Source organism: Colletotrichum acutatum, assembly GCF_030867785.1.
Source record: "Colletotrichum acutatum strain CBS 112980 chromosome Unknown BDZ83scaffold_63, whole genome shotgun sequence".
NCBI lineage: Eukaryota > Fungi > Ascomycota > Sordariomycetes > Glomerellales > Glomerellaceae > Colletotrichum > Colletotrichum acutatum.
In genome coordinates, this window is record NW_026849057.1 from 145,176 (window position 1) to 170,312 (window position 25,137).

Below are 25,137 nucleotides of genomic sequence, written 5' to 3' on the forward strand. Positions count from 1 at the left end.
TAAGGTTTAACTATATGTTCATATCGTGACCAGCAAAATGATACGATATACATATTTGCATACAAAAGAACAAAATTCGTCGCTAGCTGGTGTTGGAACACCACCCTGTGGCAAGTTCATGAGCTACATTTAGACTGATACCAAAAGACCGGTCTACCATGTACGCAACGATCCCAATTCGCCATATTACGACAAAGTCCGTGCCAACAGCCGATTACAACTTGGTGTTGACGCTCTGAACTGCGCTCTGCGGGACGTTGAGAGCCTTGGCAGCCTTCTGACCGCCGGAAACATTGACGCCCTCCCACTTCCAGTTGCGGCAAGCGCCGGATCCGCAAAGAACCTGAACGTCGGTACCTGAAGACTTGATGTTGCCAGTAATCTTGCTGACGGTAAGGTCGGTAATGGGGACACCGCTGGTGGGCTTGCCGGTAGGAGATCCGTTCTTGTAGTCCTGCTGAATGATGACACCGTACTTGTTGATACCAGTCATGGTAATTCCGGAGTAGACAACGTCTGAAACAGCGCCAGTCGCACCAGCAACGGTCTTGATTCTGACGCCGTTGTCCGAGTCGATAATCTTGGAGTTGAGGATGCGAACGGTCTTAACGACGTTGTTAGAGCGCCCACCAACGGATCCGATGGAGAGACCGTGACCGCCGATGCAAGTGCCGTCGATGAAAGTGATGTTGGTACCGGAGTTAATAGCAAGGCAGTCATCCTGGTTCTTGACAGTGCAACCAGAGATGTAGATGCCGCTGGAAGAACCAACGTCGAAGCCGTCGGTGTTGTGGCCGCACTGAGAACCGCCGTCACCGGCAGAGTCGTCAATGTTGACATCGTAGATGCCGAGGTTGGTGCAGGTGTTGATGGAGAAGGCCTGAACAGGGGTGTTGAGCACGTTAAGGCCGCGGATGTTGGAGTTTTGCAGGGAGTGAGCAGCGAAGAACTTGGGCTTCGTCTTACCACCGTTGCTACCCTTGCAATCCCACCAGCGCTGGCCGCCGCAGTCAATCACATGGCCGGAGGCGCCGACAACGTTGACATTGGAGCCCGAAACGGAAATGAGGGGACCGGCCCACTCCTTGTATCCGAAAGTAGTCTTGCCTTGGAAGGTAACCTGTTGGTCTAGTTAATTAATCTGACCGAGAGAGGACTGTGGTCGGTTGACCACGATAGATGGTTTTCAGGAGTTGACGTACGGTAGCACCCGACTTGAGGCCAGTCAAGTCAAGAGTGACTCCAGCGGGGACAGCAATATCCTTCAAGACAATGTTCGAGCAGCCAGCCTTGCCCTTCATGGCGGCGTTGGCGTCGGTGAAAGTGCAGCCAGACTGGCTAACAGGCGCAGCCAGGGCGGTGGCAGCCAGGCCAGCGAGAGCGAAGAAAGAAACCATGTTTGAAAGCAAAAATGTTTGTTGTGAAGTAGTTTGTTATGTCGGAGTGCCCTAGGGCGATAAGTACGAGTGAGTAAACGGAAAAAGAATGGACGAGCCAAAGCTCAAAGGATGGTAATGATCAGAGTAGAAGATCTTCTGGTGATAGTTCGAGAGATATCTCAGCCAGTGCCAAGGCCGTGGGAACTGGTTGATTTATATCTCGAATGAAGGCCTTCTCAGCAGGGCTCTGCCAAGACTGTCAATCAAAGCTTGTGTTCACCGTGACATATCAAGCACAGGGGTGACCGCCGGCCGAGTCAGTCAGACATAGGACAGCTACCTAAACTTGGGGCAAACGCCGGCAAGGATCGCCATCGTTGGACACCCGAAGAACATTTCTTTTCCTGGGAACAAAATACCGGCGTCATATTGAGCTCTCACTCACAGAGATTGCGTCTAGAAGGACTACTCAAATAAGCTTGTCTCGAATATAGTATATCTGCTAGAGCTGTGGGGTGGTGTGTGGGAAGTTCGGAAGGAGCCTCAACGAGGGTTTGCCGAAAACCTTCATTCGCTTGATATAGATGGTGGCTATAGGCGTTCGCGCAACGACGAAACCTAAGCTTCCCCAGGTTCGTGCCTTCCAACTCGATAACCTTCCGTCTTCACTTGTTTGCTTCTGTCACATTTTTCTTGTGAAAGTGGAATTATTCTTACATCATACCCGGACACGTTGCGAAATGTGCCTCGTGCGCTGCGCATCTAACAGAGTTCAACGCCAGCTTGCTAGTCTGCAAGTCAGCTCCATAGCACAGAAAGTCTCACGGACCGAAAGAACGCAGTGGCCAGATGCTATGCAGGTTTCTTATCACGCATAGCAGCAATAAAACTGACTTTTCAAAAGGTGCTTCCATTTCGCGATAATAAACCTCATTCTGCCCACACTCATTAGCGGGCGAAAGCACGACTCCATTTCCCCCCCTCTTTGAAGTCCGCTTTGCTTTTACTCAATGATTTGATGAGTTCGCCTCAAAACCCAACTTTCAGATTGTTTCTTGGCTCATTACTGATACCTTTGTTTGCAAAGTCTTTCTGAGCGCATGCCACCACCTGACCCGTTGTGTTTACCGCATTACTTGTTCTCTGAATGTTTACACATTCTTGCAGGCTAGGTCCACGCAGATTACCTGAGCAGAGCTTGAGTAAGGTGGAACGCAATTGAGATTCAGATGGGACCGGTGACAAACGATAATTCTCCAGCTGTAAGCGCCGAGCAGAACAGATATCCCCCGAGAGATTACCCGGAGGCTAATGAGGTCAAGTTCCACAACTGCTTTTGACCGCTCGAGAGGTTTACGTCCAACATGTCAGATATCACAAAGGCTGCAGTGATTTTCCCTGAATGGCGGCAGCATGGAGACGGATTACCACCTCACTATGCGAGTTGCCTCATTCTGCTTTCTCTATTAAGTGGAATAGTCCCTCAGGCCACAGCAGAAATATGAGCGATCGTCAAGAATTTGGACTGTGAACGGGATTCATGTGAACCAACAAGTGTGGAAAGCACCGGGTTGACCAGGGTTCCCACGTTGAAAAGAAAAGTTTTTGACTCCTATCCACAACTCATGTGGCAGCCACAAAGTAGTCGCACAGCGGCAGACAGATGAGTCTCGGCTATCCGGGGAATATGGTGGCCTTCTTCCGAGACCCAAACGCCGATTCTGTGACCGCTTTGCAGTTCTTGCTAGAGCCGGGCAGTGTGCGTAGAGTTTGACTAGCCGCAGTTTGTAAACATGAAACTCATGGGACGAAGCCTTCATTCACCTCATAATTGCCAGTTTACCTCGAGGCTGGACGTCTGGGATCTTGATGATGAAATGTCCAATCTACCGAGCATTGCTTCAGAGTGGCGCAGGAGATTATTCCACTCAACAAATATAGATCAGCGCATCTAATAGAAGAATAGAAACGTCCCAAACTTCTTTCTGCTTGTTTTTTTCATGACGTAGATACTTGACTTGTGCCTCATATTATTTGCCTTAGTGCGGTTACCTACTACCTTATGCTCTTTTCATAGAGAGCCATCTCATTTCGGACGCTCTCCGACCGGTACTGTGATGCGGCAATTTGATGTTATTCAATCAAAATTATCCATACATCTTCGTCCAGGTAGTAGTTCATCGATGTGATTCTTATTGACGATACAACCCTTTTTTCTTCGTACTTTCTTGAGGTGTAGTTGAGGAGGCTGGACTATTTCTTGGCTGCCAAGAAGCAGCGGAAGTGCATCCATACAACCATTAAAGCATGGGCCTCCATATTTGAAGTAACATCGACCGGGATCATGTCTACCACAATTCAGTTGACTCTGGGCTGGAAGCTAGAAACCACATATGGTATCCGTGTTTCAATTGTGCCTAAGGACCTTATGCAGACTATATAGATGGTTCAGATGGTCTGGATTTATATCTACGTCGGATGATCCCATGAAGTCCCGCCGACCGACGCGGATGCCACCACCGTAGCGCTCCACCTCAAGCAATAAACATAGAAGCCAAGGCTCGAACATGGCCATAGATCAACTCAACATTTCGAACCCATGCCGATTTCTCCCAACATCATAGACCGCCTCTCAATCACTAACTCGCTACCTGGCGCAGATCCTCCTCGACTACATTCTCTTGCACTCCACCGTTCCCCATATCCCCCCCTGCCCTGATCTTTTCTAACAAAATCAGCCCCCAACTTCGCTTGCCGGCTCGCTGCCGGACCGCAAGGCAAGCCAACCTCGTGGTGTATGGCCTTGTTGTCCGGTAGCAGAAGATTTTTACCACGTCTTGCGTAGATCTCTATCACAGAGGATGCGCGTCGCAAATTGAAGGACGGCAGAGGCAGTGAGGCAAATGCCGGTAAAGATGATCAGGTGCTGATACTCTTCCGGAGTTCCTCGCCGGACGAAAGCGCCACCTATGGGCGTGCCGGTGAACACTCCGATTGCACTCCAAATGGAAAATGCACCTAGGCGGGCACCGACCTTATCTTTCGGAGACAGTCTGACGGTCACGGAAGGTGTGACGCTGATAAATATTCCCGAGCAGAAGCCTGCATGTTGATGACTTAGCCGACTCGAAACCCCGCAAGCTTGATGCATGCATACTTAATGAGAAGAACATACCGTATAAACAGGCAAAAGCTATAATCATGCTGACGCTGGTGGATAAAAGCCACAAGGTAAGGCAGAGTATACCCGAAATTGCCGTCAGTGGATAGAGGAGATTTAATCCACCAGTATGATCGGCTACGTATCCACCGCTAGGATGCATCAGTGTGGAACTTATGATGGGACATTGGAAGACTCAATAACTTACATCACTCGGCCGAAGAAGCTTGATCCGTTGATAAGCGGGAGAATGTAGTTCCTCACCGCGGCTCCCGGGTGGTGAACCGCGATGTACGGCTCTGATGAAGAGATCAGCTGTATTCAATGAGGGCATCGTCCCTATGGAAGCCCGCGGTCAAAAGGCATTCAGCAGGGACATCGTGTTCTGGATCGACAGCCTGCAACCTTGTAACGGCACAGTTGATGTCTGCCTCGAGTTTACACAACACGAAGCCACGTAGAGTCAGGCTGTCCAAGCGTAAATGAGCACATACCTAAGTAGTAGAATGGTACGTAAAGCCCAAAGTTACCAACCACATTAGCAAGCGCCAGCGTAGAGTATCGTGCGTCGCGGAAGCCATTGAAGTCCACAATAGACCAAATGGATTTGACAGGCTTGCGTGGCAACTTGGGTCGCGAGATGAGTATAGCGACCCCATAGCATACTAGAGCAATCAGCGCAGCAACTCGCAAAGCCCAACCGAAGCCGATACGTGGCACAAGACGAGAGAACATGATGGGGAGACAGACTCCTCCTGCGCTGCTCCCGCTAGCGACAATGCCAATGGCTAATGCGCGTCTTCTCGTAAAGTGCTGGCTAGCGAGAGGCAAGGAGACCGCTGTACCGAACACAGCGGTTGATCCAAAGATGATGCCCTGTTGTTGACGTTAGATCAATCTCGATAAGTCGGGCACTAGTCACGACACCTACTTGAGTGAGGATGAACTGCCAAATGTGGCCCGGCTGGGCGAATGAGACGCCGATACTCGATACAATCGCGCCGACAGCCGCGACAGCGTAGAGAATGCTCGGGCTGTACGAATCGGCGAGACCACCGGCGACAGGCTGGATGAGGTTCATGAGGCCGAGCTGGAGGGACCCGATGATCGCGATGACCGAGCTCGGGTACCCAGCCAGACTATGGCCGAGGTAGTAGTCTTGGAAGTACCCAAAGCTATTCATGTAGCCAAAAGACACGAAATAGACAAGGAACGAGCCGGCCACAGTGAGCCAGCCCGCGACGGTGTGCTCGTCGCCATCGTTGCGGTGGGCGTCGTCGCCTCTAACTTCAACCTGTTCAGGGTCAGATCTGATTTGCATCGTGATTGTAGGGGTTACCTGGGGTTACGAACAGCGCGGTGATGTTGTTGATGATTGGAGTTGTGTTGCCGTGTGGTTCCTTTCCTACGACCATGAAGTTGTTTATATGATGAGAAAAGGAGTCAAAGTCGCGCCAGGGGTGAGGTCTCAATTGTTATGAGATTTGGCCTCGATCAGATTTTGTGCAGGGGTCTGACTCCTCTATCTCGGCCACTGATAACGTCTCCCGGCCGCATCGGCACACGACTAAGGTAGTATTGAGCCATTCCCTTTCGGGGTACAGCGTTACCTGGAGCTCTTTTGCGATCATGTTCGCAGCAAAGTCGCTACTGATCGAGCGAAATCGATTAGAGTCTAGGTAACGAGCAAAGTATTTGAATCATAGTATTTACCAATCGAGGAAGTACTAATCCAGATACCAGTGTTTATATGGGCAGGCAATAACACCCGATATGACTTCGACTCCGAAATTTACTCGTAACTTTTCGTTCATGGGAGCGAGTTTTCTGGAATAAAAACGTCACGTAATATTTGTATTATGTACACTATTACCTCTTCATATGTGCTCGCCAATCTCCTGCGGCAAAGTCCTCGCGTATCCAGATCGAAGGCGCACTCCCAAATACATACGTCTGCAGCCAAAGCATAACGATCTCAAACATATTCTGCCGTCACTGTGTTGTACCGTTGATCTGGAAAGGGTTAGTGTCCATGTCAAGATGCCTAGTCAAAGGGAAACTCACTGTTGTAGAGCAATGTGTACGTGGTCGAGGCCGAAAGATAAACGGCTTCGATCTTACAGTTCAGCTCGTAGTACCATTGGCCATCAAGCCCCTGGCGGCGGGAAAGCATGTGCTCAGGGATGTGTCCGACATCAGCCTCGACATGGACGAGCATCGCAACATTTTCATCCCGAGCAACAGGCGCAATCCTCTGGTTGCGATCTGCGTAGATATCCATCTTGATCTTCTTGATACGACCCTGGCTGACTAGACCGGTCCAGACGAATGACGTGTAGAATGGTTCGTTTTCGGAGACGTTATCGCCGCGTTGGATGAACCATTCCATGGTGTACACTTTGTAGCACCCATCTAGGCCACACCAGTGTCGTTTCTGTTCGAGATGCTTGTGAAGCTTGGCATCGTACTTGCTTCGCCACTCGGTGCCATAGTGCTTCCTAGCCTTGCGATTCTGCACCTTGACCTGCGTAAGCTTGTCGGGAGATACTTGAGCTAGACCCTTCATGACGGCGCCTTGGACAACTGCCTGCCAAGCATTGGGTGGCTGCATGATCTGGATGCTCTTATCGATAGCGTTACGCAAACGCTCCTTGAGATAATTGGATGCGCCAAAACCGCCGACAAGGAGAATGGCACGAATTGGCACGTTGCTTGCTGTAATCTGGTCTTTGACAAGCTTGATGCACTCGAGAACAACGGGCTCGAAGATGGTTTGGAGATCTGATGCCTTCAAGGCAAAACGACCGCGGTTGATTCCTAGCTCTTTGTTGTTCGCCAGACCACCGACTGGAATGGTGTAGGTATCGTCTGGAGCAGCACCGAGCGTGAACTGTCGCTTGACCTGCGCACTATTAGCCAAAGAGCTGCGAGCAAGGCACCCTTGAAAGACAAAGGATGACTAAAGGTATAAGCTTGCCTTCTTTTCGAACTGTTCCATAGCCTCGGCCATGATCTCGTCATCAAATCCGTCCTCCTTGCCCAGCTTAGCCTTAAGAAATTTGGCAAAGCGCATGTTGAGGAACGTCGAGCCGCACAGCGCGCCAGATCCTGGAGCGGCTTCTTGGACCTCCAGAATGGGCTTGAGACTGGTAATCGTGTACGAGATCAAGTCCACAGTTCCTCCTCCAGCATCCACAACCACTACAGTGTCGTCGACCTTGAGCCCATGCGGGTCTAGACCATGCAATGCATAGATGGCAGCGGCCTCGGGCTCGGAGACAAGATGAATGGGAGCAACAGCGTTGGTAACAGTGTTGAGACCAGCAGCTTTTTGGCAGGCTTGCTTGGTCTTATCCTTGGCGAGGTCTGACCAGATAGCAGGCACTGTGACAACAAATTCCAGCGGGGTGGTATTGACAACCTGCTCTCCGAGCTTCTCCTTCAGAGTGTAGACGAGATGATCACCTAGGGCAGAAATGTAGTCCGTCACAAGCTTGTCGACATTGCGACCACCTCGAGCCTCTGAGGAGACCGCTTGACCCATGCTTTGGAGAGAGGGGTCTAGGTCGCTGGGAAATATTAGCTCTGTCGTGTCCTATGACCTCCGCACTCAGTGTGCCGAGAAAGAGGGCGATATAGGATTGAAAGCACTCACAGCTTGAACCACTCGACAACTTCATCTTGCGGCGCAGTAACGGGGATGGAAAAGCCCCATTGAACCTCGTCGCCGGCATATCGCAGCTTGGTAGGAACTTTGTCCGAAGATTCACCCTCGCGGATGGTTTTGCTGATCGGCCAGGTCGTGATGGCAGTTCGTCGATCGGGACGTTGGGTTTCAGCCCACGCTACTCCTGAATAAGTGGTACCAAAGTCGATACCGACAATGATCTTGCGCCCGCTGACAGACAGCTGCCCAAAGTCAAAGGCGTCCATAGCTGGGGGTCGTGTTGGCGCCGCGTGTTGCAGAGGGTATCAAAAGACGAGAAAACGATAACAAGTATGGATGTATGCAGGGGGCAGATGCAAGTCAATGATCAGCTGGCAAACACCAGAACAGATCAAGGTCTTGGGATCGATGTAGCGGAAGGCAGGAAGCTCTGTCTTTTCTCGAATGAAGCTGTATCGGAAGAGGTTTGACAGGCCCGAGACGAAAATGTAAGAGATTTCGATTATTCAGAATAGCCTGGTCGTAGTAGAAAGAAGTGAAAAGAGGTAAGGAGGGGAACTTGAAGTTGAAGGAAGGAGGGCGATGTCAGAAGCTGGTTCTCATCAAGCTTAATGCAAAGGTGTGCTTGGGCAGGGTACGTAGAGGTCAGCAGGCGAAAGGAAATCTGCCTTGATGAAGCTTGGGTGGATGTTCAAGGGTGCAGGGCAGCAAGAGGCTCCGGCTGAGCCTTTTGCGTCTTCACTTCCTTGAAGGGGCGTTGCGCAAACGGTGAAGGAAGGAAGCTCCGATGTGCTTATAGCTCCTTCCCTGGTCGACCAACCTATCTCAGGTAGGTAGACTTCAGAGGTATCTGAGGCCAGACAAAAGAGCGACGCACGTCTAAGACTGCACCTGAACGAGAGCTATCAGTCATTGAAATAAAATAATCAGCCCTCTGAAGGAATCACTGCCTTATGCGTTAAGCTCATGCAGGCTCTAAGTTGTCGGATACGTCTGGACGTATCGACATGTCGAAAGTCTGAGCGCCGAGAGAAACTCGTCCGGCATGCCACGTAGCTCAGACGCCTTCATGAGGCATCCTTCGGGCTGTATTATGCCACTGATGTTCCAAGGCATCCCATTTTCACCCCCTTCGTCACTCCAACGTGTTGAGCTGTTTCTGGACTACCTTGACAAAGGTCCGCATGCCTGTTGAAGAAAGTGACTTTGATGGAGTGGATCGGTACTTCTTAGAACCACCTACCTAGAGTGTCAGCCTTAAAGGTACGTATTTGGAAGTGCCCCACCCATCGTTATTCGCCCCCACTTGGCGGGGATACTCGGGCGGGCAGGCAGCTTCCAATGCAGCAACAGTCCTCCTTCACCGAAAGCTGCCTTGTTCCCTACTGGTACCAAGGCAAGCCCATGAGAAGCTGACTACAAGCTCAATCAAGTGCCAAAAATGTTCGAGAGGGTCGAGGGTGTTCTTCCGGGATCCCCATTCTGGACAGCCTCAGGATTTCATCACACAATGAGGTCTGATGTATGACCTTGACCTTTGGTCCTGGGCCGAGCATGACAGGCCGCAGTTCCAGGTACCCAAGGTGCTTTACCTGAGTACTCGACCTTCGGTAGGTTCCTCATGACACTGGAATCTTCCTTCTTTTTGTCCGTGCAGCTTCCCTCAGGCCTCTTCTTCGGTAACATCTCATCTCATTTCTGCATCTAGGCCATTCTTCTGATGCACAGGTAGACTCGGACCTCTCTTTTCATCCAAACATCTTGTCCATTGCTACCACCTTCAAGGAACACTCTTTGGCATAATGGAGAATCTCAGACAGGTAGACCCGACTCTTCCGCAGCACCGCGAGGGCCAAAAACCACCCATCCCGGACAAGAGACACCTCGACGTTGATGCTGGTGTCATAATCCTCGACGACTCGGGACTTACCTACAGTCAGGCCCCCAATAATCAAGCAACTGCCACAGCAGAGCCGGCCAGCCCATACGCGACTTCTAACACTGAGACGATGGGCTTCACCAAGGTCGAGATGCCTGCTCCGGAGAACGGGGCTCAAAGCAGCGGACCAAGGCAAGCTCTACCCAAAGGCCTCGTTGCCACTCGTTTCAACAATTATCCTACGTCCAGTTCTCCTCGTCATCATCTATCGCCTTCTTCGACCGTCACATCATCTTCTTTTGTCGAATGCGATCTGATCGACATTGGTGCTGACATTTCCTCGCCATCGAGAGAATTTTCCGAAAAAGACGTTCTCCCCAATGCACGCGACGGCGAAGACGAGGCAGAGGCCAGCGACGACTTTCTGCTACGTCGTGGAATCATGGAACTGCGCCACAGGCTCAAGTCAACAACGGCTCGAGCTGAGATTGCCGAGGAGAAGGTAGAACGAGCAGAGCGGAGGATAGGCGAGATCAAGTCTACCGTAAACTCGACTATTACAGAAATTGAGAAAGACACGGCACCTCTTGCTTCAAAAATCAATGAGCTCAGCACCGAGAACGCGGCTTTGAAAGAACAACTCAGAGATGCCCAATCTCACATCTTTAGTCTTCAGCCCTACCGCAAAGAGCTCACTCCTGAAGAAGTTGGGCGCGTAAGTACCTGCCGAGATACCCAGCGAAAGTCGTCTGACAATCCGATAGGAATACGATGATCTCATCGAGGGTATCAGTGATTGGGTTTCCAAGTTCATGGATCCCTATTTGGATGACCATGAAAAGGGGGTTGAGGACCTAATGGCGGCTGCCCGCAGGAGGCCTAGCGATGCCCTCAAGTTGAAGCAGGTCATACACCAGTATCCTGACCTGGTTCATGGCGCAGTCTTTCCAGAAACGGACGAGGACATTGTTGTTGCAACCATTATGAGATTCATCAACGAGAACATTTTCCAAAAAGTTATGTATGGCTCCATCGTCAACTATGTCGAAGTTCTCAGCTTTGTGGAAACAGCGCTCCAGAATCACGTCGACCCAAAGCGAGGTACGAGCATATTCTTGCATGATTCTCTTTGAACTTCTGTACTGACTCATGCTGCAGATCTCTTCGCAATACGAACCTGGACGGCAGAAGCTTACAATGCGATCTTGAGCTCCCGCGACTTCAAGGGCTGCCGGGAAAAGAAATTGCGCGAGCTCACGATCGAACTCGCGAGCATTTTCAAAATCTTCTGCCGGAGAGATAAGATAGATGCATTTTACAGAAGCTTTGAACAGATCTGCATCAAGCCGGCGATGCAATTGTATGAGAAGATTCAGGTCTCCACCAACCATTTCTATTTCGACATCAATCCATACATAGTTTGGGGCGGGGACGGCGAAATGCAAACGTCAACCGACTTTCTCGACAATTTGCAAGACCTCGACTGCAAGAACATACTCCTGAATCGCAAGGCTTTCAATTTGGCAAGGATTGACCCGCGGCCTACCAAGAAGGAGCTGTATCACCACCTGCTCAACGTTTGCACTCTCACGCCGGCGCTATACATGCGACAGATTGGCCGCAAGGATGTCATCAAGGAACCTCAGCTTGTGCGACGTCAACAGATGTTGGTGGCGTGGGGACCGCAAGAAAAGCGTGACAGATTCCAGGAAAATGGGGATCGTACGCTTTTGAGTCACCTTTACTATGCTAAGAGCGACCGAGAGAGGCAGGAAGCCGGTGGATGGACAAACTTCCGTTGGGGAGGCTAGGAGCTCTGGGTATCGCACACTATTATCCTCCGTTCGCTACCTACACTAGCATCGCTATTAAAGCACATTTGCTGTAAAAGGATTGCCGAAACACGTTTGAATTGCATATAAGGTGGTACGGAACTAGTTTGTTTGATATACCCGAGTAGAAAATATTACTGACAGCCAAAGTACATGATCTCTAGGCGCAGTGCGTTGACTTGATTATTCCCTGGATTGGTTCCCATGGGTCATTTTTGTGGTGTAGATCGAATAAGGTATCACTGCGTGATTGAAAAACCCTCGCGAGGTATCAAATCTACATGGGGGACAAGAGGCTATTATAATTGACATTTTCGTGAGGCTTATGTTCGCTGACAGGGTTCTTGGAGCCTTGTGTAGGTGTCCCAAAAAGAGTTGCACAGCGAATTTCCCATAGATCCAACCACTCGGTTTATCCTCTGGATCTGAGGCTGGGGCAAGTCAAAGAGATTCAAGAAAGACAAGTGCATGTAAGTTTGCTCTGTCTTTCAATTGGGCTTGGGCAAGTAGGCGAACTATCAGGTTGATCAACTTTGTATCCAAAAACCGGCCGCCATCGTTACGAAGTCTGCCCATTGACTTCGGCGGGGTTGAGCAAGGCTTAACAGGTGGCCAGCTGCCGCTAGGGACGGGCAACGGGCAGTGACATGCGCTAGCGGGCGGGTACTGGCGACCTGTGGGGGGACGCCCAGGTACCTCTGAACCTCTGGTAGGTACATCTGCCTCCTCCAGTGGTACTTGCCTGCGATAGACATACATCGCATCCCCAAAGTGGAAGAAACATACAAGGCAGGTCCGCCTCGGAGCTGTCTGACCATGGCATGAACCACTTGGACGTTAATCTGGAACTCCTTCCACCTTCAAGGTTCGCCAACGCCCCTCGTTCGGCCCCATCTGATGCGCTTCCAGTTCGTTGCCTCATGCGCCCGCCGTCATCATTCATTCCGAACGCCATCACAAGATTGAGCCAAGCTGCGATACACCATATACAGCCTGGAAAATCGCGAGCACCGCATTACACTTCTCTTAGCAGCCACAAGACGTATGATCATAGGCCATTGAGCCTATATTCCGCGTCCCGATTTCGTCTCTGAAGACACATCGCCGTTAGAGTCGCCATCCAACGTTCGTCTGAAAAAGGTTCTGTGACCAGCCTCTGTTACTCACCCTTTACTTTTGTGGTCACTCTGTCTGCGCTGGTAGGTACCCAGCTCTTGAACTGTCCAGCCGCACTGCGAACACGTTCTCTCGTGGCCTTTCTGCATCAGCTCTATGCTCGGACGGCGATGCAAGGTTGAAGGTCCGAGTTGAACTCCAAGCAGTCAGCAGGGACATCCCAGCAAGCTTGCCGCCCTTTCAGCATGTTTCGATCGTTGAAGGGAAGATTCACTGGAGCATTTCAACACGATCCGCAAACAACAAACAGTTCGTCAGAGTCCGAATCAAACACATCCATGCCCCCCTCTCGAAGGTCTCCTTCACCGCGCGGAGGACGGCTAGACAACACCACGGAAGAGAGCCATACCACCTCGTCTCTTAGATCCGACTCTCCTTCTCCAAAGTCGCACACGAAGTTCGCGTCTCGTCTTACTTCAACCCCTGCGACGTCTCATTTATTGACTGCACACTTTCTTGTTGAAGAAACTCCAGAGCGCTCCATAGACGTTCCAAGAGCGTTGACGGCGACACAAGTAGCTATTCCCGCAATAATAGCCCCAGAAGAAAGCTCTCACCGGAAGCAAATAGACGCATCAAGCGATTCATCACCAAGATTCGTACCACATGACGAAGACTTCCCCTTAACGAAGATGTTCGCTCCCCCAAACAGCGGACTACCACCAAGCTATCATTCCAGTGCCAATCCCTCTTTAGTGGGAGGCTTTGACAGCGATGGTCTCGATCCTGCCCCGGCATACGACTGGGGGCTGGCTATGGATGTTGACGGATCAAACAGCGCAAGCCACGAGCAAGGCACATCAGTACGGCACGCCAGTCACGATCAGCCTCAATCACCAGCTCCCTTACCAGAAGTTCCACGTCGGGTCAACTACTACCGCGCTATAAGCGCCGATATTCTAGCAGACTTCGACTTCCCACTGCCTGTAGCCAAGTCTACAGCCACAGTTACAGAGGCTGCGATCCCATCTTCCTCTACCCCACCACCACAAAGGGGCTACCGACCAATACCAGCGTCTATTCTTGAGGATTTCGATGTTTCGCCCTTTTCACCACAGACCACAGGCGGCAGCTCCAGCACCACGGCTAGTACTCCACCAGTACTATCGCCGCCCACACGGTCAAGATCAACATCAAAGGTCGTGCCGTTGGCTTCCAACAACCCCTATGTCGAGCTCCTTGAGCAGAAGGAGCAAGCAATGACGGTTGCGTTTCTGCGCAGGCAAGATTCAGCATCGGGGTCTCGCTCCACGGATCTCGGAGCTGATGATTTCAGGTAAATGCACCCTCGAGCTCAATTGATACTCTTTGTCAGCCTTTATCAATGGACTCGAAAGTGGGCAACTTAGAGTTGACAGTTCTAATTGTCGACGTTCGTGCTTTAGTTCGACATTGCTGACGAGTCCCAGTTTCGGTCAGAGATATCACAAGGCAGCAGACACAACAGACGTTGTTGTTACCAGGCAAAGACTACCAGCTAATGACCTGGGCGGTTCTCGAGAATGCCCGATTTGCGCGGAGACAAGAGATATTTCGTCCTTTCCCGTCCTCAGTGTCACTCCAACGTGTAACCACCCGCCAGAAGCATGTCTGGAGTGCCTCCAAATGTCCATCAAATCAGATTTGAACAGCAAGTTGTGGACCGAAATACAATGCCCAGAATGCCGCGAGTTGCTAGAATACGTCGACATTCAGAAGTACGCAGACGAAGAGACATTTGCCCGGTAAGCCTCCTTAAACTCTCTTGGGTGTTAAAATACTGACATCTTCTAAGTTACGAGGCTTTGGCTCTTCGCGCTGCCATGGCTGAAGCTGATAAGTTCATTTGGTGTACTGCAAATTGTGGCTCGGGCCAACTTCACGATACCGGCGGAGAGCAGCCGATTGTGACATGTTTGCATTGCGGTCAGCGGTCTTGTTTCAGCCATAACGTGACATGGCACGAGAACCTGTCGTGTCAGGAGTATGATGCGCTGCTTCAAGACCCAGAAAACTTCCGCTCGCGCATCGAGATGGAATATGATGAGTTCGATTCGGCGCGACAGGCGCAAGAGGATGCCGATCGGGCAATGGCGCAAGGTCTCATGGCCGAACAACAAGCCGAGATTCAGCAGAATGAGGCTAGAGAGCGCGCCGAACGGGAAAGAGCCCGAAAGGCCGTAGCTCTGGCGAGGAAGGTTGCCGCTCGCCGAAAAGCAGAGGAAGAGCAAAGCCGAGTGACCGTTAGCCAGACAACAAAGCCTTGCCCTGGTTGTGGATGGGCAATTGAGAAGAACTCTGGCTGGTAAGTGTCCTCCTATGACCTCAGAACAAGAAGCGAAGCTGACGGGAACTTGGTAGTTCGCACATGACTTGTAAGTGTCCTTGTTCTTGTGTCTCTCACGTTTGACCCCCTATTCACCCCTGTCCACTTGATTATCGTCGCGTTATTTCTGTCAAACTGAAGCCAACATCATCGCAGGCATCAAATGCCGCTACGAGTTCTGTTGGGGCTGTTACTCTACTTGGGAACGGTCGCACAGCGTTCGATGCCGAGGTCCTGGGCCTCAAGTCTAGGCCAGAGAGTGAGCCATAGCGCTTGTAGCAAAGCAAAAAATTGGAGGCAAAGTCAAGAACTATCTAACCTAGAGACCCATTTCTAGGTTCTAAGTGCAAGCACGAGTTCTGCTACGAGTGCGGGGCGGATCATAAGCGTATTATACTGCTTGACAACAGCATACATAGCGAGAACTGCCGCTTCCATCCGACCAATCTTGTTGATTGATTGACGAGGACGCGGAATTATCCAGCTTTGATACCCATGATGGACGTTGATGGCATGCATGTCTTTGGAGCAGGTAGAGAAGACATCTATGTACATCTCAAGTAGATGGCAGCTGCCAGCTCACTCACCATTAGCATTGAGTTGGACAAACGTGGAGTCCTGTATTTCCAAGTCGCTTTGAGGGAAAATGACCAGCTTCAGAGGATGAGCCAAGATCTCAAGCATATGGATTTCTCATACCTGACCTGTATTTGCGAATGTCAAGCCTGGCCATGAGTTGGGCTAGTTCGAATGCACAGAGAAGTTGTGAGTTGTGGTATTATTTCTCTCGATTTGCCTATCCTGTTCTACGCCGTATCCTCTGTAGGTATTGTGTCTACAAACCTTTGTGTACAAAATTTGCAAAAATAAGACCATCGCCCAAAACCCATCAAATCATGCTTTCTTCATTCGAGGTTCGCCTCCCTTTCCATCATCAATAACTAACTGAAGAAAATGCACCCAAAACCTCACTTATGAGAACCACTATAGATAGGAGGACATGAAACAACGCCGCCTTCTAAGCGGCTGTCAACTCGGCAATACGCCTCTCAATCTCAGGTACCTGCCGCAGCAAGACCTCCAGGTCCTCCTTCTCGTCCTCGAGCTTGAGCCGGCGATCGGCGTCGAGCTTGGTGAAGACAAAGTTGCCCTGCCCGTCAAACTGGAGGATGCGGCTGTGGTACTTCCACAGACTGCGGCGATGGCTGACGGTCATGAGGGTGATGCCCAGCGCTTTGGCGTTATCGTACATGACCTTTTCCGTCTCGAGGGTGACGCTGGAGGTGCACTCGTCGAGGATGGCGTAGCGGGGCCGGTGGTAGAATAGCCGCGCCATGGCGACGCGCTGCTGCAGGCCGCCCGAGAGGACGTCGCGCCACTCGGCTTCGGCGTCCCAGCCCTCTGGATAGAGTTCGGGGAGGTGCTCGAGGCCGAGGAGGGAGAGGATGGAGAGGAGGTCTGCGTCGGTGACGGACTTGGCGCGCATCTGGCGGAGGGAGTCTGGGTAGGTGATTTGTTGGCGGAGGGAGCCGCGGGAGAGGTAGGGGCGTTGGGGTATGTAGAAGATGTCGGAGAAGGGGGGTTTGTGGACGGTGCCGCCGTAGACGGGCCAGAGGCCGCCGAGGATGCGGAAGAGGGAGGATTTGCCGCAGCCGTTGGGGCCGACTACGAGGAGGTGGTCGCCTTGTTTTAGGGAGAAGGAGAGGGCCTTGATGAGTACGTCGCCGTTGGGGGAGATGATGGGACTGTTTTGAAGTGTTAGTATGCGTTTGAGGATGGTTGGGAGTTGGTAGAATTGTAACTTACACGTTGATGAATTGAATGTCCTTGCTCTCGACGACGGTGCCGCGGCCCTTGAGGACGGCCTCGTTGTTCTCAGTGCCCGAGCTGGAGACGAGCTTCTTCTCGAAGCGGCCGGCGCGGATGTCGTTCATGACCTCGAGGAGGGAGTCGACGCGCGAGGTGTAACCGGCCAACTCCATGATCTCGCGGTACGAGAACATGATGCGGCCAAACGCGTCAGAGGCCGACAGCAACATCCGGCGGTTGGTGACGAAGCTCTCAGTGCGGTCACCCATGTTCATGGCAATGTGGCCTGGCATCTTGACGAAGACGGGCACGGAGCAGAGCAGCAGGCCGAGAGCGCCCCAAAAGTACTTGATGACAAAGTCCTCCATGAAGCCGTGGTAGAAACGGCGGCGGAGAATGTAGTTTACGTGCTTGATGAGGGTGAAGTATCCCTTGTCCAGGGTGTCCTTTTCGGCCTCGTGGCCCGAGTAGAGGGCGACCTCTTCGGCGTGGTCGATGAGGCGCGAGTGCTGGAAGCGGAACTCGCCTTCGAGGCGGGCCTCGTCGGCTACGTATTTGCCAAATGGCGGGGTGAGGGCGCGCATTACGTTTGCGGAGAGTTGGACAAGAAGGGCCATTGAGACGACGCCTTCGCCGCCTACGCTGCGCGAGAGCGAGTGCGTGTAGATCGTCTACCTGCTGTTAGTTTTGCGTTTGATAGGGGAGTCTGAAGGGGAGAGTGTGTACCATATCCAGGACGGGTTTTGCGAGATTGCTGAAGAGCTCGGCCAAGCTGTTTGAGAATTTGGCGACATCGACGGCAATCAGCTGGTCGGGGTTGTTTATCCGGTCGTCAAGGGCAGAGATGCCGTAAAATGTGAGCTTCGAGAGGTATTTGTCGTGAATATGCTGCGTCAACCGCGTCCGGTACTTGAGTGACAGCTCCGCTTGGTGGTAGGACAACTGCCACATCATATCAGCACCACTTCAACAAGGGGGGCATTCGGGGCACAAAGCTGACATACCATTGAGTTTGTAAATGTCGCAGGGATAGCAATCAACATCCACCAAACAATGCGCATCAAGAACTCACGCCCGTTACCCTTGACCAAACTCTTGACAATGGCGCCGTCCATGGCCGCGACCTTGAGACTGATCAACGTCCTGACAACAAGGAAGAAGGAATGGCTGATAAGCAGCCTAGCCTCCTTGCTCCGCCATCCCGGTATGACAATCTTGAGCAAGCGCAGCAGGGACCGGAAGAACTCGCGGTTGAGCTCGACTTTTTTGCGCTTCTTGGTCAAATCCTCGTCGGAGGGGGCGGCGACGGTGGCGCGGGACTCGCGCGCGGCGGCCTCGCGCGCGGAGGCGGCCTTCTGGTCCGAGATGGCGCGGCGGATACGGTTCGCGAGGGCGACGAAGAGGGTGATCCAGACGGCGCGGGAGATGCGCGTCCGGTTTTGGAGGTAGAGCTGGGTGAGCTGGAGGGCGAGGTTGCGGACTGTGCGGTTTGAGGGGAGCCCGAGGGAGACTTTGGATTGGGCGGCCATTGTGGGCGGTGGTTTCGCGGGGTGGTGTCTCTGCGCGCGCGCGCCGCTAGATTATTGACGGCGATCCCGAGTTCTTTGCCGTCTTGCAATGTCTTTTGGAGGAGATGAGGGTCGTGGTTGTGTTGCTTGTGAAGATGGACGAGATGCCGCGGCTACGTCACACCGGCGGCTGTGGGGGAACGTCCGTCGGTTGACGCTGGGACTGTATCTTCAGTCGCATTCGTAGTGGTATTTCGATCGAGATCCGTTAATCGTCAAGAAATCGCGGGGAATATCGCAAAGGACAATATCAAAGGTGTTCGAAATCGGTCAGGAAGGGGAAGACGATGATGTTGATAACGGCCATAGCTGGTGGCGGGTGCTTTGGGGTTGAGTGTCACACGGCTGTTCCTTCGGACGAGGCTTTTGGCTGGGGCCCTTGGGGGGGTAGCGGTAGGTAGGTAAGGTGCCAAATCGAGTCCCCTTCCGCTTCCAGATTCAGCAGCCAAAATGTTAAAATGACACTGGACCGCTTCGGCGGCTCGGGTCTTTGTTCTGATTCAGCACTGGGCAGATTCAGCCATTGGATTCCGCTGGGGGAAAATGGGGGAAAGCTGGCGCTGGTAGACCTCTCTGTCCCTCGGCTCCCCGGAGTGACACGGTACATGGGTACTGGAGAAGAGCGACCCCGTAGCGGCGACCGATGTGATTGGCCAACCCCGGAAAATGGCCCTTTGGTCCCGTTCCCATGTGAATTGGCTGCCGATGGCATGTGATTTGTGCTCTGGGGTTCTTTGGCTTTTGTGCCTGAGGCGTAATTATCTAATCAGATGTGGCTTGACTTCCCCGAACTGATTCACCAGCCACATCGCGGGGCAACTCCTCCCGCAGCTTTTTTTTTTGTCTATTTATCTTTTTTTTCTTCCAAGTCGGCTTGGCACCCCTCAACTTGAATGACTCCATCGCCATCATTCCAGCAAGACTAGTCCGCAATACTCTGCACGCGCACCGAGCCAATAACTACGCCAAAATGTCCGACGACAACATTTCCATCTACGACGAGATCGAGATCGAGGACATGACCTTTGACGAGGACATGCAGATCTACCACTACCCCTGCCCCTGCGGCGACAAGTTCCAAATCGCCCTGGCCGACCTGCGCGACGACGAGGACATTGCCGTGTGTCCCAGCTGCAGTCTCATGATTCGCGTCATCTTTGATAAGGTAAGCCCTATCCGTCCGCAATCTTAGGACCCATACGGAGATTTCGCGAGAGAGGTGTATCGCTAACATGTAATCGCAAATTTCAGGACGACCTCCCTGAGGACCCCGAAGATGAAGCCGAACCCGCTGTAGAGGAGGCTTCCGCTCAAATCCCCGTTGCCGCTTGAAGAAGGACTATCTTCGGATCCCATAATAGAACGCCGCGCCATGACAAGGTTGCTCCGACTGTGCGAGGAGCCCTTCCAGCGGATGGTCGCGCTGCGCCGCCAGCCAAGCTCATCATCCAAGCGCCGAGCCAGCGAATACAACCGCAGATACAAGCTCCCGCAAATGAGCCTCGTTAAATACGGAACTTCCAGGAGGCAGCAGATTGCCACTTGAGAGCCCAAGTTCGGGTACCTACTCGGGAGGCAGCCTCTATGTCAGACAAATACCCTAGCCGCCCGCGTATCACAAGACTTGATTACGTGTCACGGCGTACAAAGGATTCTGCTCTGCTTCTTGCTCTGTTCACATGTTACGGGGAAAGAGGAGATTGCATTGTGCCGCAGAGGTAACAGTGTAGGCAAACATTTTCTACATGAAAGATGCAACGCGAGCCTGTTCTTTGGACAAAAGTGGGATACTGGGCATCGTGCCGCGCCGCTGTTTGCTGGGTATGCGCTGATGGGCTGTCGCACTTCCAAGTGCGGCTACCTTGGGCAGGCCGAGGGAATGGCGCGGATGCCGTGGAAGTCTTTGCCAGAACTACCTGGTTGTCAGAGTTGAAGGTGGATGGCGCTACAGGAGAAAGCTCAGGGTCAAGAAGAAGGGGAAGGAGGCTATCATTTACCACGGTGGCAGATATTCTCAACTTGGGTACCGTACCTAGCTCACCTTACCTTACCTTGGTCCCGATAACCTTTCCAACCGCCCGAAAGCACATGAGTGAATACACAGAAGAAGCATTCTATCCCACCGAGTCCATTCCCGTCACCAGCCAGCAGGCGCCCCCTTGGGGGTCTGGTCAAAACTGGCTGGGTGGTAGAGTGGTTCAAGTCCACGAACAGCCTAATCGGTGAAGGCTCAGAGGTCCCGAGTTCGAGTTGACAAGAATCCCAGCATGTGCACCCAGAGATGTAGCGCCCGTTCGCTACCGGGGGAGTGAACTCTTTTAGTAGTTCCTTCCTTTTTGTCTTGATATCAAGTATACATATGTACGGAGAGACGTTCTCTACGTAGTCTCTGCGGCGACAATCTTGGATTTCAAATAGTCAAGAGTCACAAGCAATGGGCACAATGTATGTGAAAGTATTTATTTGAAAAAATTAATTAGCAGTATTAATGCTATCTCATGATGACCATGGTTCATCATCGTATGCAGAATATCCAACGCCGTTGCTCCAAGCCGTTAAAAGGAGTCATAATACATGTCCAAAACAAGTGCTGTTTTGCTTCCTCATGAATTCCATGTCAAGTAAGTGTGTGAGTGTGTGCACCGCGCTTATCGTCATTCAAGCGTTAAACCCATTATTCCATCATGCTTTCCAAGTCCCGAATCTCAGGGAAATTCCCTCACAGAAGGAAGAAGCTGGCAATGCCAAAGGCGATGAGGCCAGCAGCAGAGCTCTGGACCTTGTCGGCGGCAGCGGTGGGCACGGTGACAGGGCCGGTGGTGGTAGCGTTGGGGGATGAGGTGAAGTAGGTCTGGGTGAGGGTTGAGAGAGTAGCTAAAAAGGTCATGTTAGTCCAATTGGTTTTCCAGAATCAGGGCAAGAGGTGAGACTCACTGTTGATGATGGGAGGAATGACGACGGTGATGGAAGGAATGGCAGAGTCCGTGATGGTGGGGAGAGTCTCGACGGGGTCAGTGCCGGTGGGAACGACGATGGGAGTCGTCACGGTGACGGGAGGGTCGCTGACGACAACCTGAGTGGTGGTGGTCAAGCCTCCTCCCGGGACGGTGGTGAGGCCCTCGGAGACGGTAGTGGTGCCCTCCGGAACGGTCACGGTGGTGGAGACCGAAGGCTCGGGGGAGGCAGTGACGGTGGTCAATGGAACGGTCTCGGTCACGATGGCGGTAGCGGTGGGCTCAGGGAAGACCGGGAGGGTCACGGTGGCCGTGATACCGTCGGTGATGACGATGGAGGTGAACTGGGCGGCGGCGAGGCCGGCAGCGGAGAGGATGGCAAAGGAGCGCATTTTGGCTTATTGGTGTTGTTTGGAGGGAAGAAGCTTAAGAGCCGTTGATGAGAGATCGGAAAGAGAAGCGACTGATTTAGCTCGAAAGCCGAGGCTCTTGTTGATGAGATGAGGCGAGAAGTAGGAGTGAAATGTTCTGAACTCGTTGTTGCGGATGAAGAGCAAAAAGATTTCGACTTGAATGAGACTGGGTGGGAGATATATACTACAAGACGGGAGTGAGGGTCTGCGTGACGAGTAAAGCCCAGGCCGTACGACTAGGTACGACGTACACAGGACATTGTGTGCTACAGGCTACGAGTCGGTGACAGCAGTGATGCCAAGAATGGCGATTTTGCACGACATCATCTCGACGAGGGGTGCCGTGACGGCACCGTCACTGGGGGTTCAAGAAAGCAGAGGGTTGGTAGCTTGGTTACCAGGGGTCGTATTGGTGGTGAGGTGGGCAAGCTGTATGCGGGGCGCCTGGGTGAAGCATCAAGCAGGGAAACCCGACCTGGGACTGCTTTTGGGCCTTGAACAGTTGTACCGCAGACCTTGATCGGCCAGGCCTTGTACACAGTCCCAGACCAGATTCTCAGACCAAACCACATCATTCATGTTCGCTTGCCTGCAGGCCTGTTGGTGCTAGATGCGGACTGGTCGCAGACATGGGTGGAATGAGGGTGGAAGCAACCGAACAAGGCGAGACAGGACAGGGTTGTCGTCCATCGACCCAGGAAACCAAAAGTGGACTCTTTGTGGGTTGCTCCTCGGGAAGCAGAAAGAGAAAGAAGGCTGGGATGACCGTGGTAAACTTTGATGGGTTGAATTGTGCATACGCAGTAGTGAAATGGCTGGGGATGGCTTCACTTGCAACAAAGAGCAACAACGGCGAAACACAACAATGGCAACACAAATGATGAGCCGCAGCAGCAGACGTGTGTGTTTCCCCCACCACCTCAATTTTCGTTTCATGTTGTTGCCATGTCCTCTCATTGGCAGATGCAATGCCCATCAGTTTATTCTTCCCAATGACAGTAGATCGTAGTCACCAAAATCCAAGCTCCGATGGCAGTGATGCTCAAAGTCGCCCACAAAGCAGACTTCTGCCCTGATCCTGGGGTAACTCAACCGACCCAGATCCACCATCCGTCCGTCTGCCCGTCTGCCCGTCCGTCTTCGACAGAAGGAAAAAGAAGAGTGACGCTTGCCAACGGTTGCTAGTCTGCCGAGTTCCCGCAAACCTGCACAATCGCACAAGAAGCATCTCGTCATCTCGGCCCAGGGTGGTGGTTGGGTGACAGAAGGCGCGCAAACATGAGGAATCAGGTAAGCACCCATTGTGCCATTCTGCTAGCATGTCCAGTATGCTGCAGCTGTCCCGGATTTTCCTGCTCGCAGAGAAAGGTGGTCGTACTGAAGGCCGGGGTCCAGGTCGTCCAGAAGGATGGGGGAAGACCATGTTGGCGATACTCTGCGCCCGATGCCGTGCTCTGCTGTGTTGCGTCATACGTCGACCATGGCCAGCGGGTGCTGCAGCTGGCAAAGACGAGAAAGAGGTCCGTAAAGAGGCACTGTAGCAACCGGAGACGCATCCCGCAAAACAAACCTGGGCTGCCAGCCAGGGTGGTTGGCTGACAGCTGAGGATAGTCGGAGAGAATCGAGGCTGGCCCAGTGAAATGCTGCGGGAAAAAAGGGAAAGCGGCTGCAACGGCTCTCCCCTTGTGCCTGGATTGGCCGGGCCATTGCATGGCATTGGCAGGCCCACGGTGACCCCTCTCGAAGCCAGAGATCTCTGGCCATGAATCACATCGTGCTAACTGTGCCCCGTTAGAACCGAACCAGTCACCGAGTGAGACCATTCTCTTCTAGCTTCCAAGGGCCAAGACTTTGGTTCTCTCGAGAAACATGGCAAATGGGAGTAGTGGTGGTAGTGGTGGTCGAATCCGAGGCCGAAGCCAATTCGATGGATGATGGGACGAACATGGCCAGTTCCTTGGAGTTGACAGACCAGGCCCAACTGGGGATGGAAAACACCAGATGGCAGACGGTGACCAACGGTGAAAGACCTCGTCATGGGAAAAGAAGGAGGCAGGGACCAGGGTGAGAAAGCGAGAGAGAGCAACCTGGCAGGGGTCCCTGCCAGGTTTTCCCATTCTGCCGCATTCTCGCCTGCTTCCTCATCCAGTCACCTTCCCTCCCTCTATGCCTCTTTCCCTCCTTCCATTCTCCACTCTCCAGAACGCGACTGCCCGTTTTTTTGACAGCCGTCACCGCATCACCCCAGCCACTCGCCTCCAGTGTCCTCCACAACCGATGGAGCCAATCATCCAATCAAGCCACATAACGTTCGACCCACCAGCCACCACCAGCACGTTTCCTGACGTTTTCTGTGCGACTTCAACGGCCTTCGCGCCTCTTGAACTTCTCAAGCCACGCCATTGTTTCTTTCCACGAATCAAGGAAACTCTCCTACGGAGTACACCGTTGTGCTCTCTCATCTGCAGGCTGGCCACGCATGTTCAAAGTAAAGTATTCATGCCTTCTGTCATAATCTTTGCCGCTTGACAATTCACTCCCGAGCCCCAATTCCCTGATTTTCAGTCAAGCTTCGAAAAGCCTTGCTTTCAGGCCGCAACCCAATGACCACAGCTAAGCCTGAATCTTTCCTCGTCCTCTCCATTCATGATTCTCCAGTGTTGCGTCCCATTCTTCTGGCTCCATCTATGGATCTAAAAAGGCAATGTCCGAAGTATACCAGCCTCGCAGACAGCCCAGCTATCCGAAGTCTCCGCACAATCTACACCGATGAACCCCATGTCAAGTCCGGCACTAGACCTGCATGCCCCGGCCTTTGCTCAAAGCCCATCCTCCAAATCATTCACATTTGCCAATGGAACAAGCTGTTTGCTATTGAACAGAAATCGTATTCATTGATATCAAAACCTCGTCTTGCTTCCTTTTGCTTGGCTCAACATGGGCATGTGACGACACACCAACATGCTACCATTTTACTCTCTCGGAGTCTGTCTA

General features: G+C 52.3%; 10 protein-coding genes across 10 annotated transcripts; 4 read left to right on the top strand and 6 right to left on the bottom strand.

Annotated features, from left to right (window-relative positions):
- Positions 1–61: 61 nt before the first annotated feature.
- Positions 62–1,334, bottom strand: BDZ83DRAFT_673867 (the polygalacturonase). The gene is made up of 2 exons (XM_060511142.1): positions 1,203–1,334; positions 62–1,120 (listed from the first exon to the last, which is right to left on the bottom strand). Exons 1-2 carry the CDS (start codon positions 1,299–1,301, stop codon positions 215–217), a joined length of 1,005 nt encoding a protein of 334 aa, XP_060363637.1. The 5' UTR covers positions 1,302–1,334; the 3' UTR covers positions 62–214.
- A 2,443-nt stretch (positions 1,335–3,777) lies between these two features.
- Positions 3,778–6,099, bottom strand: BDZ83DRAFT_625944 (major facilitator superfamily domain-containing protein). Its single transcript, XM_060508524.1, has 6 exons — positions 5,893–6,099; positions 5,471–5,833; positions 5,034–5,415; positions 4,748–4,838; positions 4,555–4,691; positions 3,778–4,481 (listed from the first exon to the last, which is right to left on the bottom strand). The coding sequence occupies exons 2-6, from the start codon at positions 5,720–5,722 to the stop codon at positions 4,207–4,209; spliced, it is 1,137 nt and encodes a 378-aa protein (XP_060363638.1). The 5' UTR covers positions 5,723–5,833; positions 5,893–6,099; the 3' UTR covers positions 3,778–4,206.
- Positions 6,100–6,364: 265 nt separating this feature from the next.
- On the bottom strand, positions 6,365–8,826 carry BDZ83DRAFT_387687 (uncharacterized protein). Its single transcript, XM_060502755.1, has 4 exons — positions 8,195–8,826; positions 7,517–8,108; positions 6,604–7,441; positions 6,365–6,552 (listed from the first exon to the last, which is right to left on the bottom strand). The coding sequence occupies exons 1-4, from the start codon at positions 8,470–8,472 to the stop codon at positions 6,515–6,517; spliced, it is 1,746 nt and encodes a 581-aa protein (XP_060363639.1). The 5' UTR covers positions 8,473–8,826; the 3' UTR covers positions 6,365–6,514.
- A 1,389-nt stretch (positions 8,827–10,215) lies between these two features.
- On the top strand, positions 10,216–11,896 carry BDZ83DRAFT_720573 (uncharacterized protein; the record flags this gene model as incomplete). The annotated part of the gene is made up of 3 exons (XM_060512286.1): positions 10,216–10,800; positions 10,850–11,186; positions 11,244–11,896. 3 exons carry the CDS (start codon positions 10,216–10,218, stop codon positions 11,894–11,896), a joined length of 1,575 nt encoding a protein of 524 aa, XP_060363640.1.
- A 1,249-nt stretch (positions 11,897–13,145) lies between these two features.
- Positions 13,146–15,798, top strand: BDZ83DRAFT_387747 (uncharacterized protein). Its single transcript, XM_060502756.1, has 4 exons — positions 13,146–14,369; positions 14,503–14,817; positions 14,868–15,377; positions 15,434–15,798. The coding sequence occupies exons 1-4, from the start codon at positions 13,279–13,281 to the stop codon at positions 15,480–15,482; spliced, it is 1,965 nt and encodes a 654-aa protein (XP_060363641.1). The 5' UTR covers positions 13,146–13,278; the 3' UTR covers positions 15,483–15,798.
- A 618-nt stretch (positions 15,799–16,416) lies between these two features.
- Positions 16,417–18,736, bottom strand: BDZ83DRAFT_580557 (ABC transporter transmembrane region 2-domain-containing protein; the record flags this gene model as incomplete). The annotated part of the gene is made up of 4 exons (XM_060505363.1): positions 16,417–17,143; positions 17,205–17,878; positions 17,934–18,149; positions 18,212–18,736. 4 exons carry the CDS (start codon positions 18,734–18,736, stop codon positions 16,417–16,419), a joined length of 2,142 nt encoding a protein of 713 aa, XP_060363642.1.
- A 1,009-nt stretch (positions 18,737–19,745) lies between these two features.
- BDZ83DRAFT_753389 (uncharacterized protein) lies at positions 19,746–20,107 on the top strand (the record flags this gene model as incomplete). Its single annotated transcript, XM_060514344.1, has 2 exons — positions 19,746–19,940; positions 20,027–20,107. 2 exons carry the CDS (start codon positions 19,746–19,748, stop codon positions 20,105–20,107), a joined length of 276 nt encoding a protein of 91 aa, XP_060363643.1.
- Positions 20,108–20,527: 420 nt separating this feature from the next.
- Positions 20,528–21,001, top strand: BDZ83DRAFT_652960 (uncharacterized protein; the record flags this gene model as incomplete). The annotated part of the gene is made up of 1 exon (XM_060510575.1): positions 20,528–21,001. The coding sequence occupies one exon, from the start codon at positions 20,528–20,530 to the stop codon at positions 20,999–21,001; it is 474 nt and encodes a 157-aa protein (XP_060363644.1).
- A 493-nt stretch (positions 21,002–21,494) lies between these two features.
- On the bottom strand, positions 21,495–22,121 carry BDZ83DRAFT_652961 (uncharacterized protein; the record flags this gene model as incomplete). The annotated part of the gene is made up of 2 exons (XM_060510576.1): positions 21,495–21,649; positions 21,710–22,121. The coding sequence occupies 2 exons, from the start codon at positions 22,119–22,121 to the stop codon at positions 21,495–21,497; spliced, it is 567 nt and encodes a 188-aa protein (XP_060363645.1).
- A 983-nt stretch (positions 22,122–23,104) lies between these two features.
- On the bottom strand, positions 23,105–24,250 carry BDZ83DRAFT_387864 (uncharacterized protein). The gene has a single exon (XM_060502757.1). It carries the CDS (start codon positions 23,905–23,907, stop codon positions 23,185–23,187), a length of 723 nt encoding a protein of 240 aa, XP_060363646.1. The 5' UTR covers positions 23,908–24,250; the 3' UTR covers positions 23,105–23,184.
- Between the last annotated feature and the right edge of the window lie 887 nt (positions 24,251–25,137).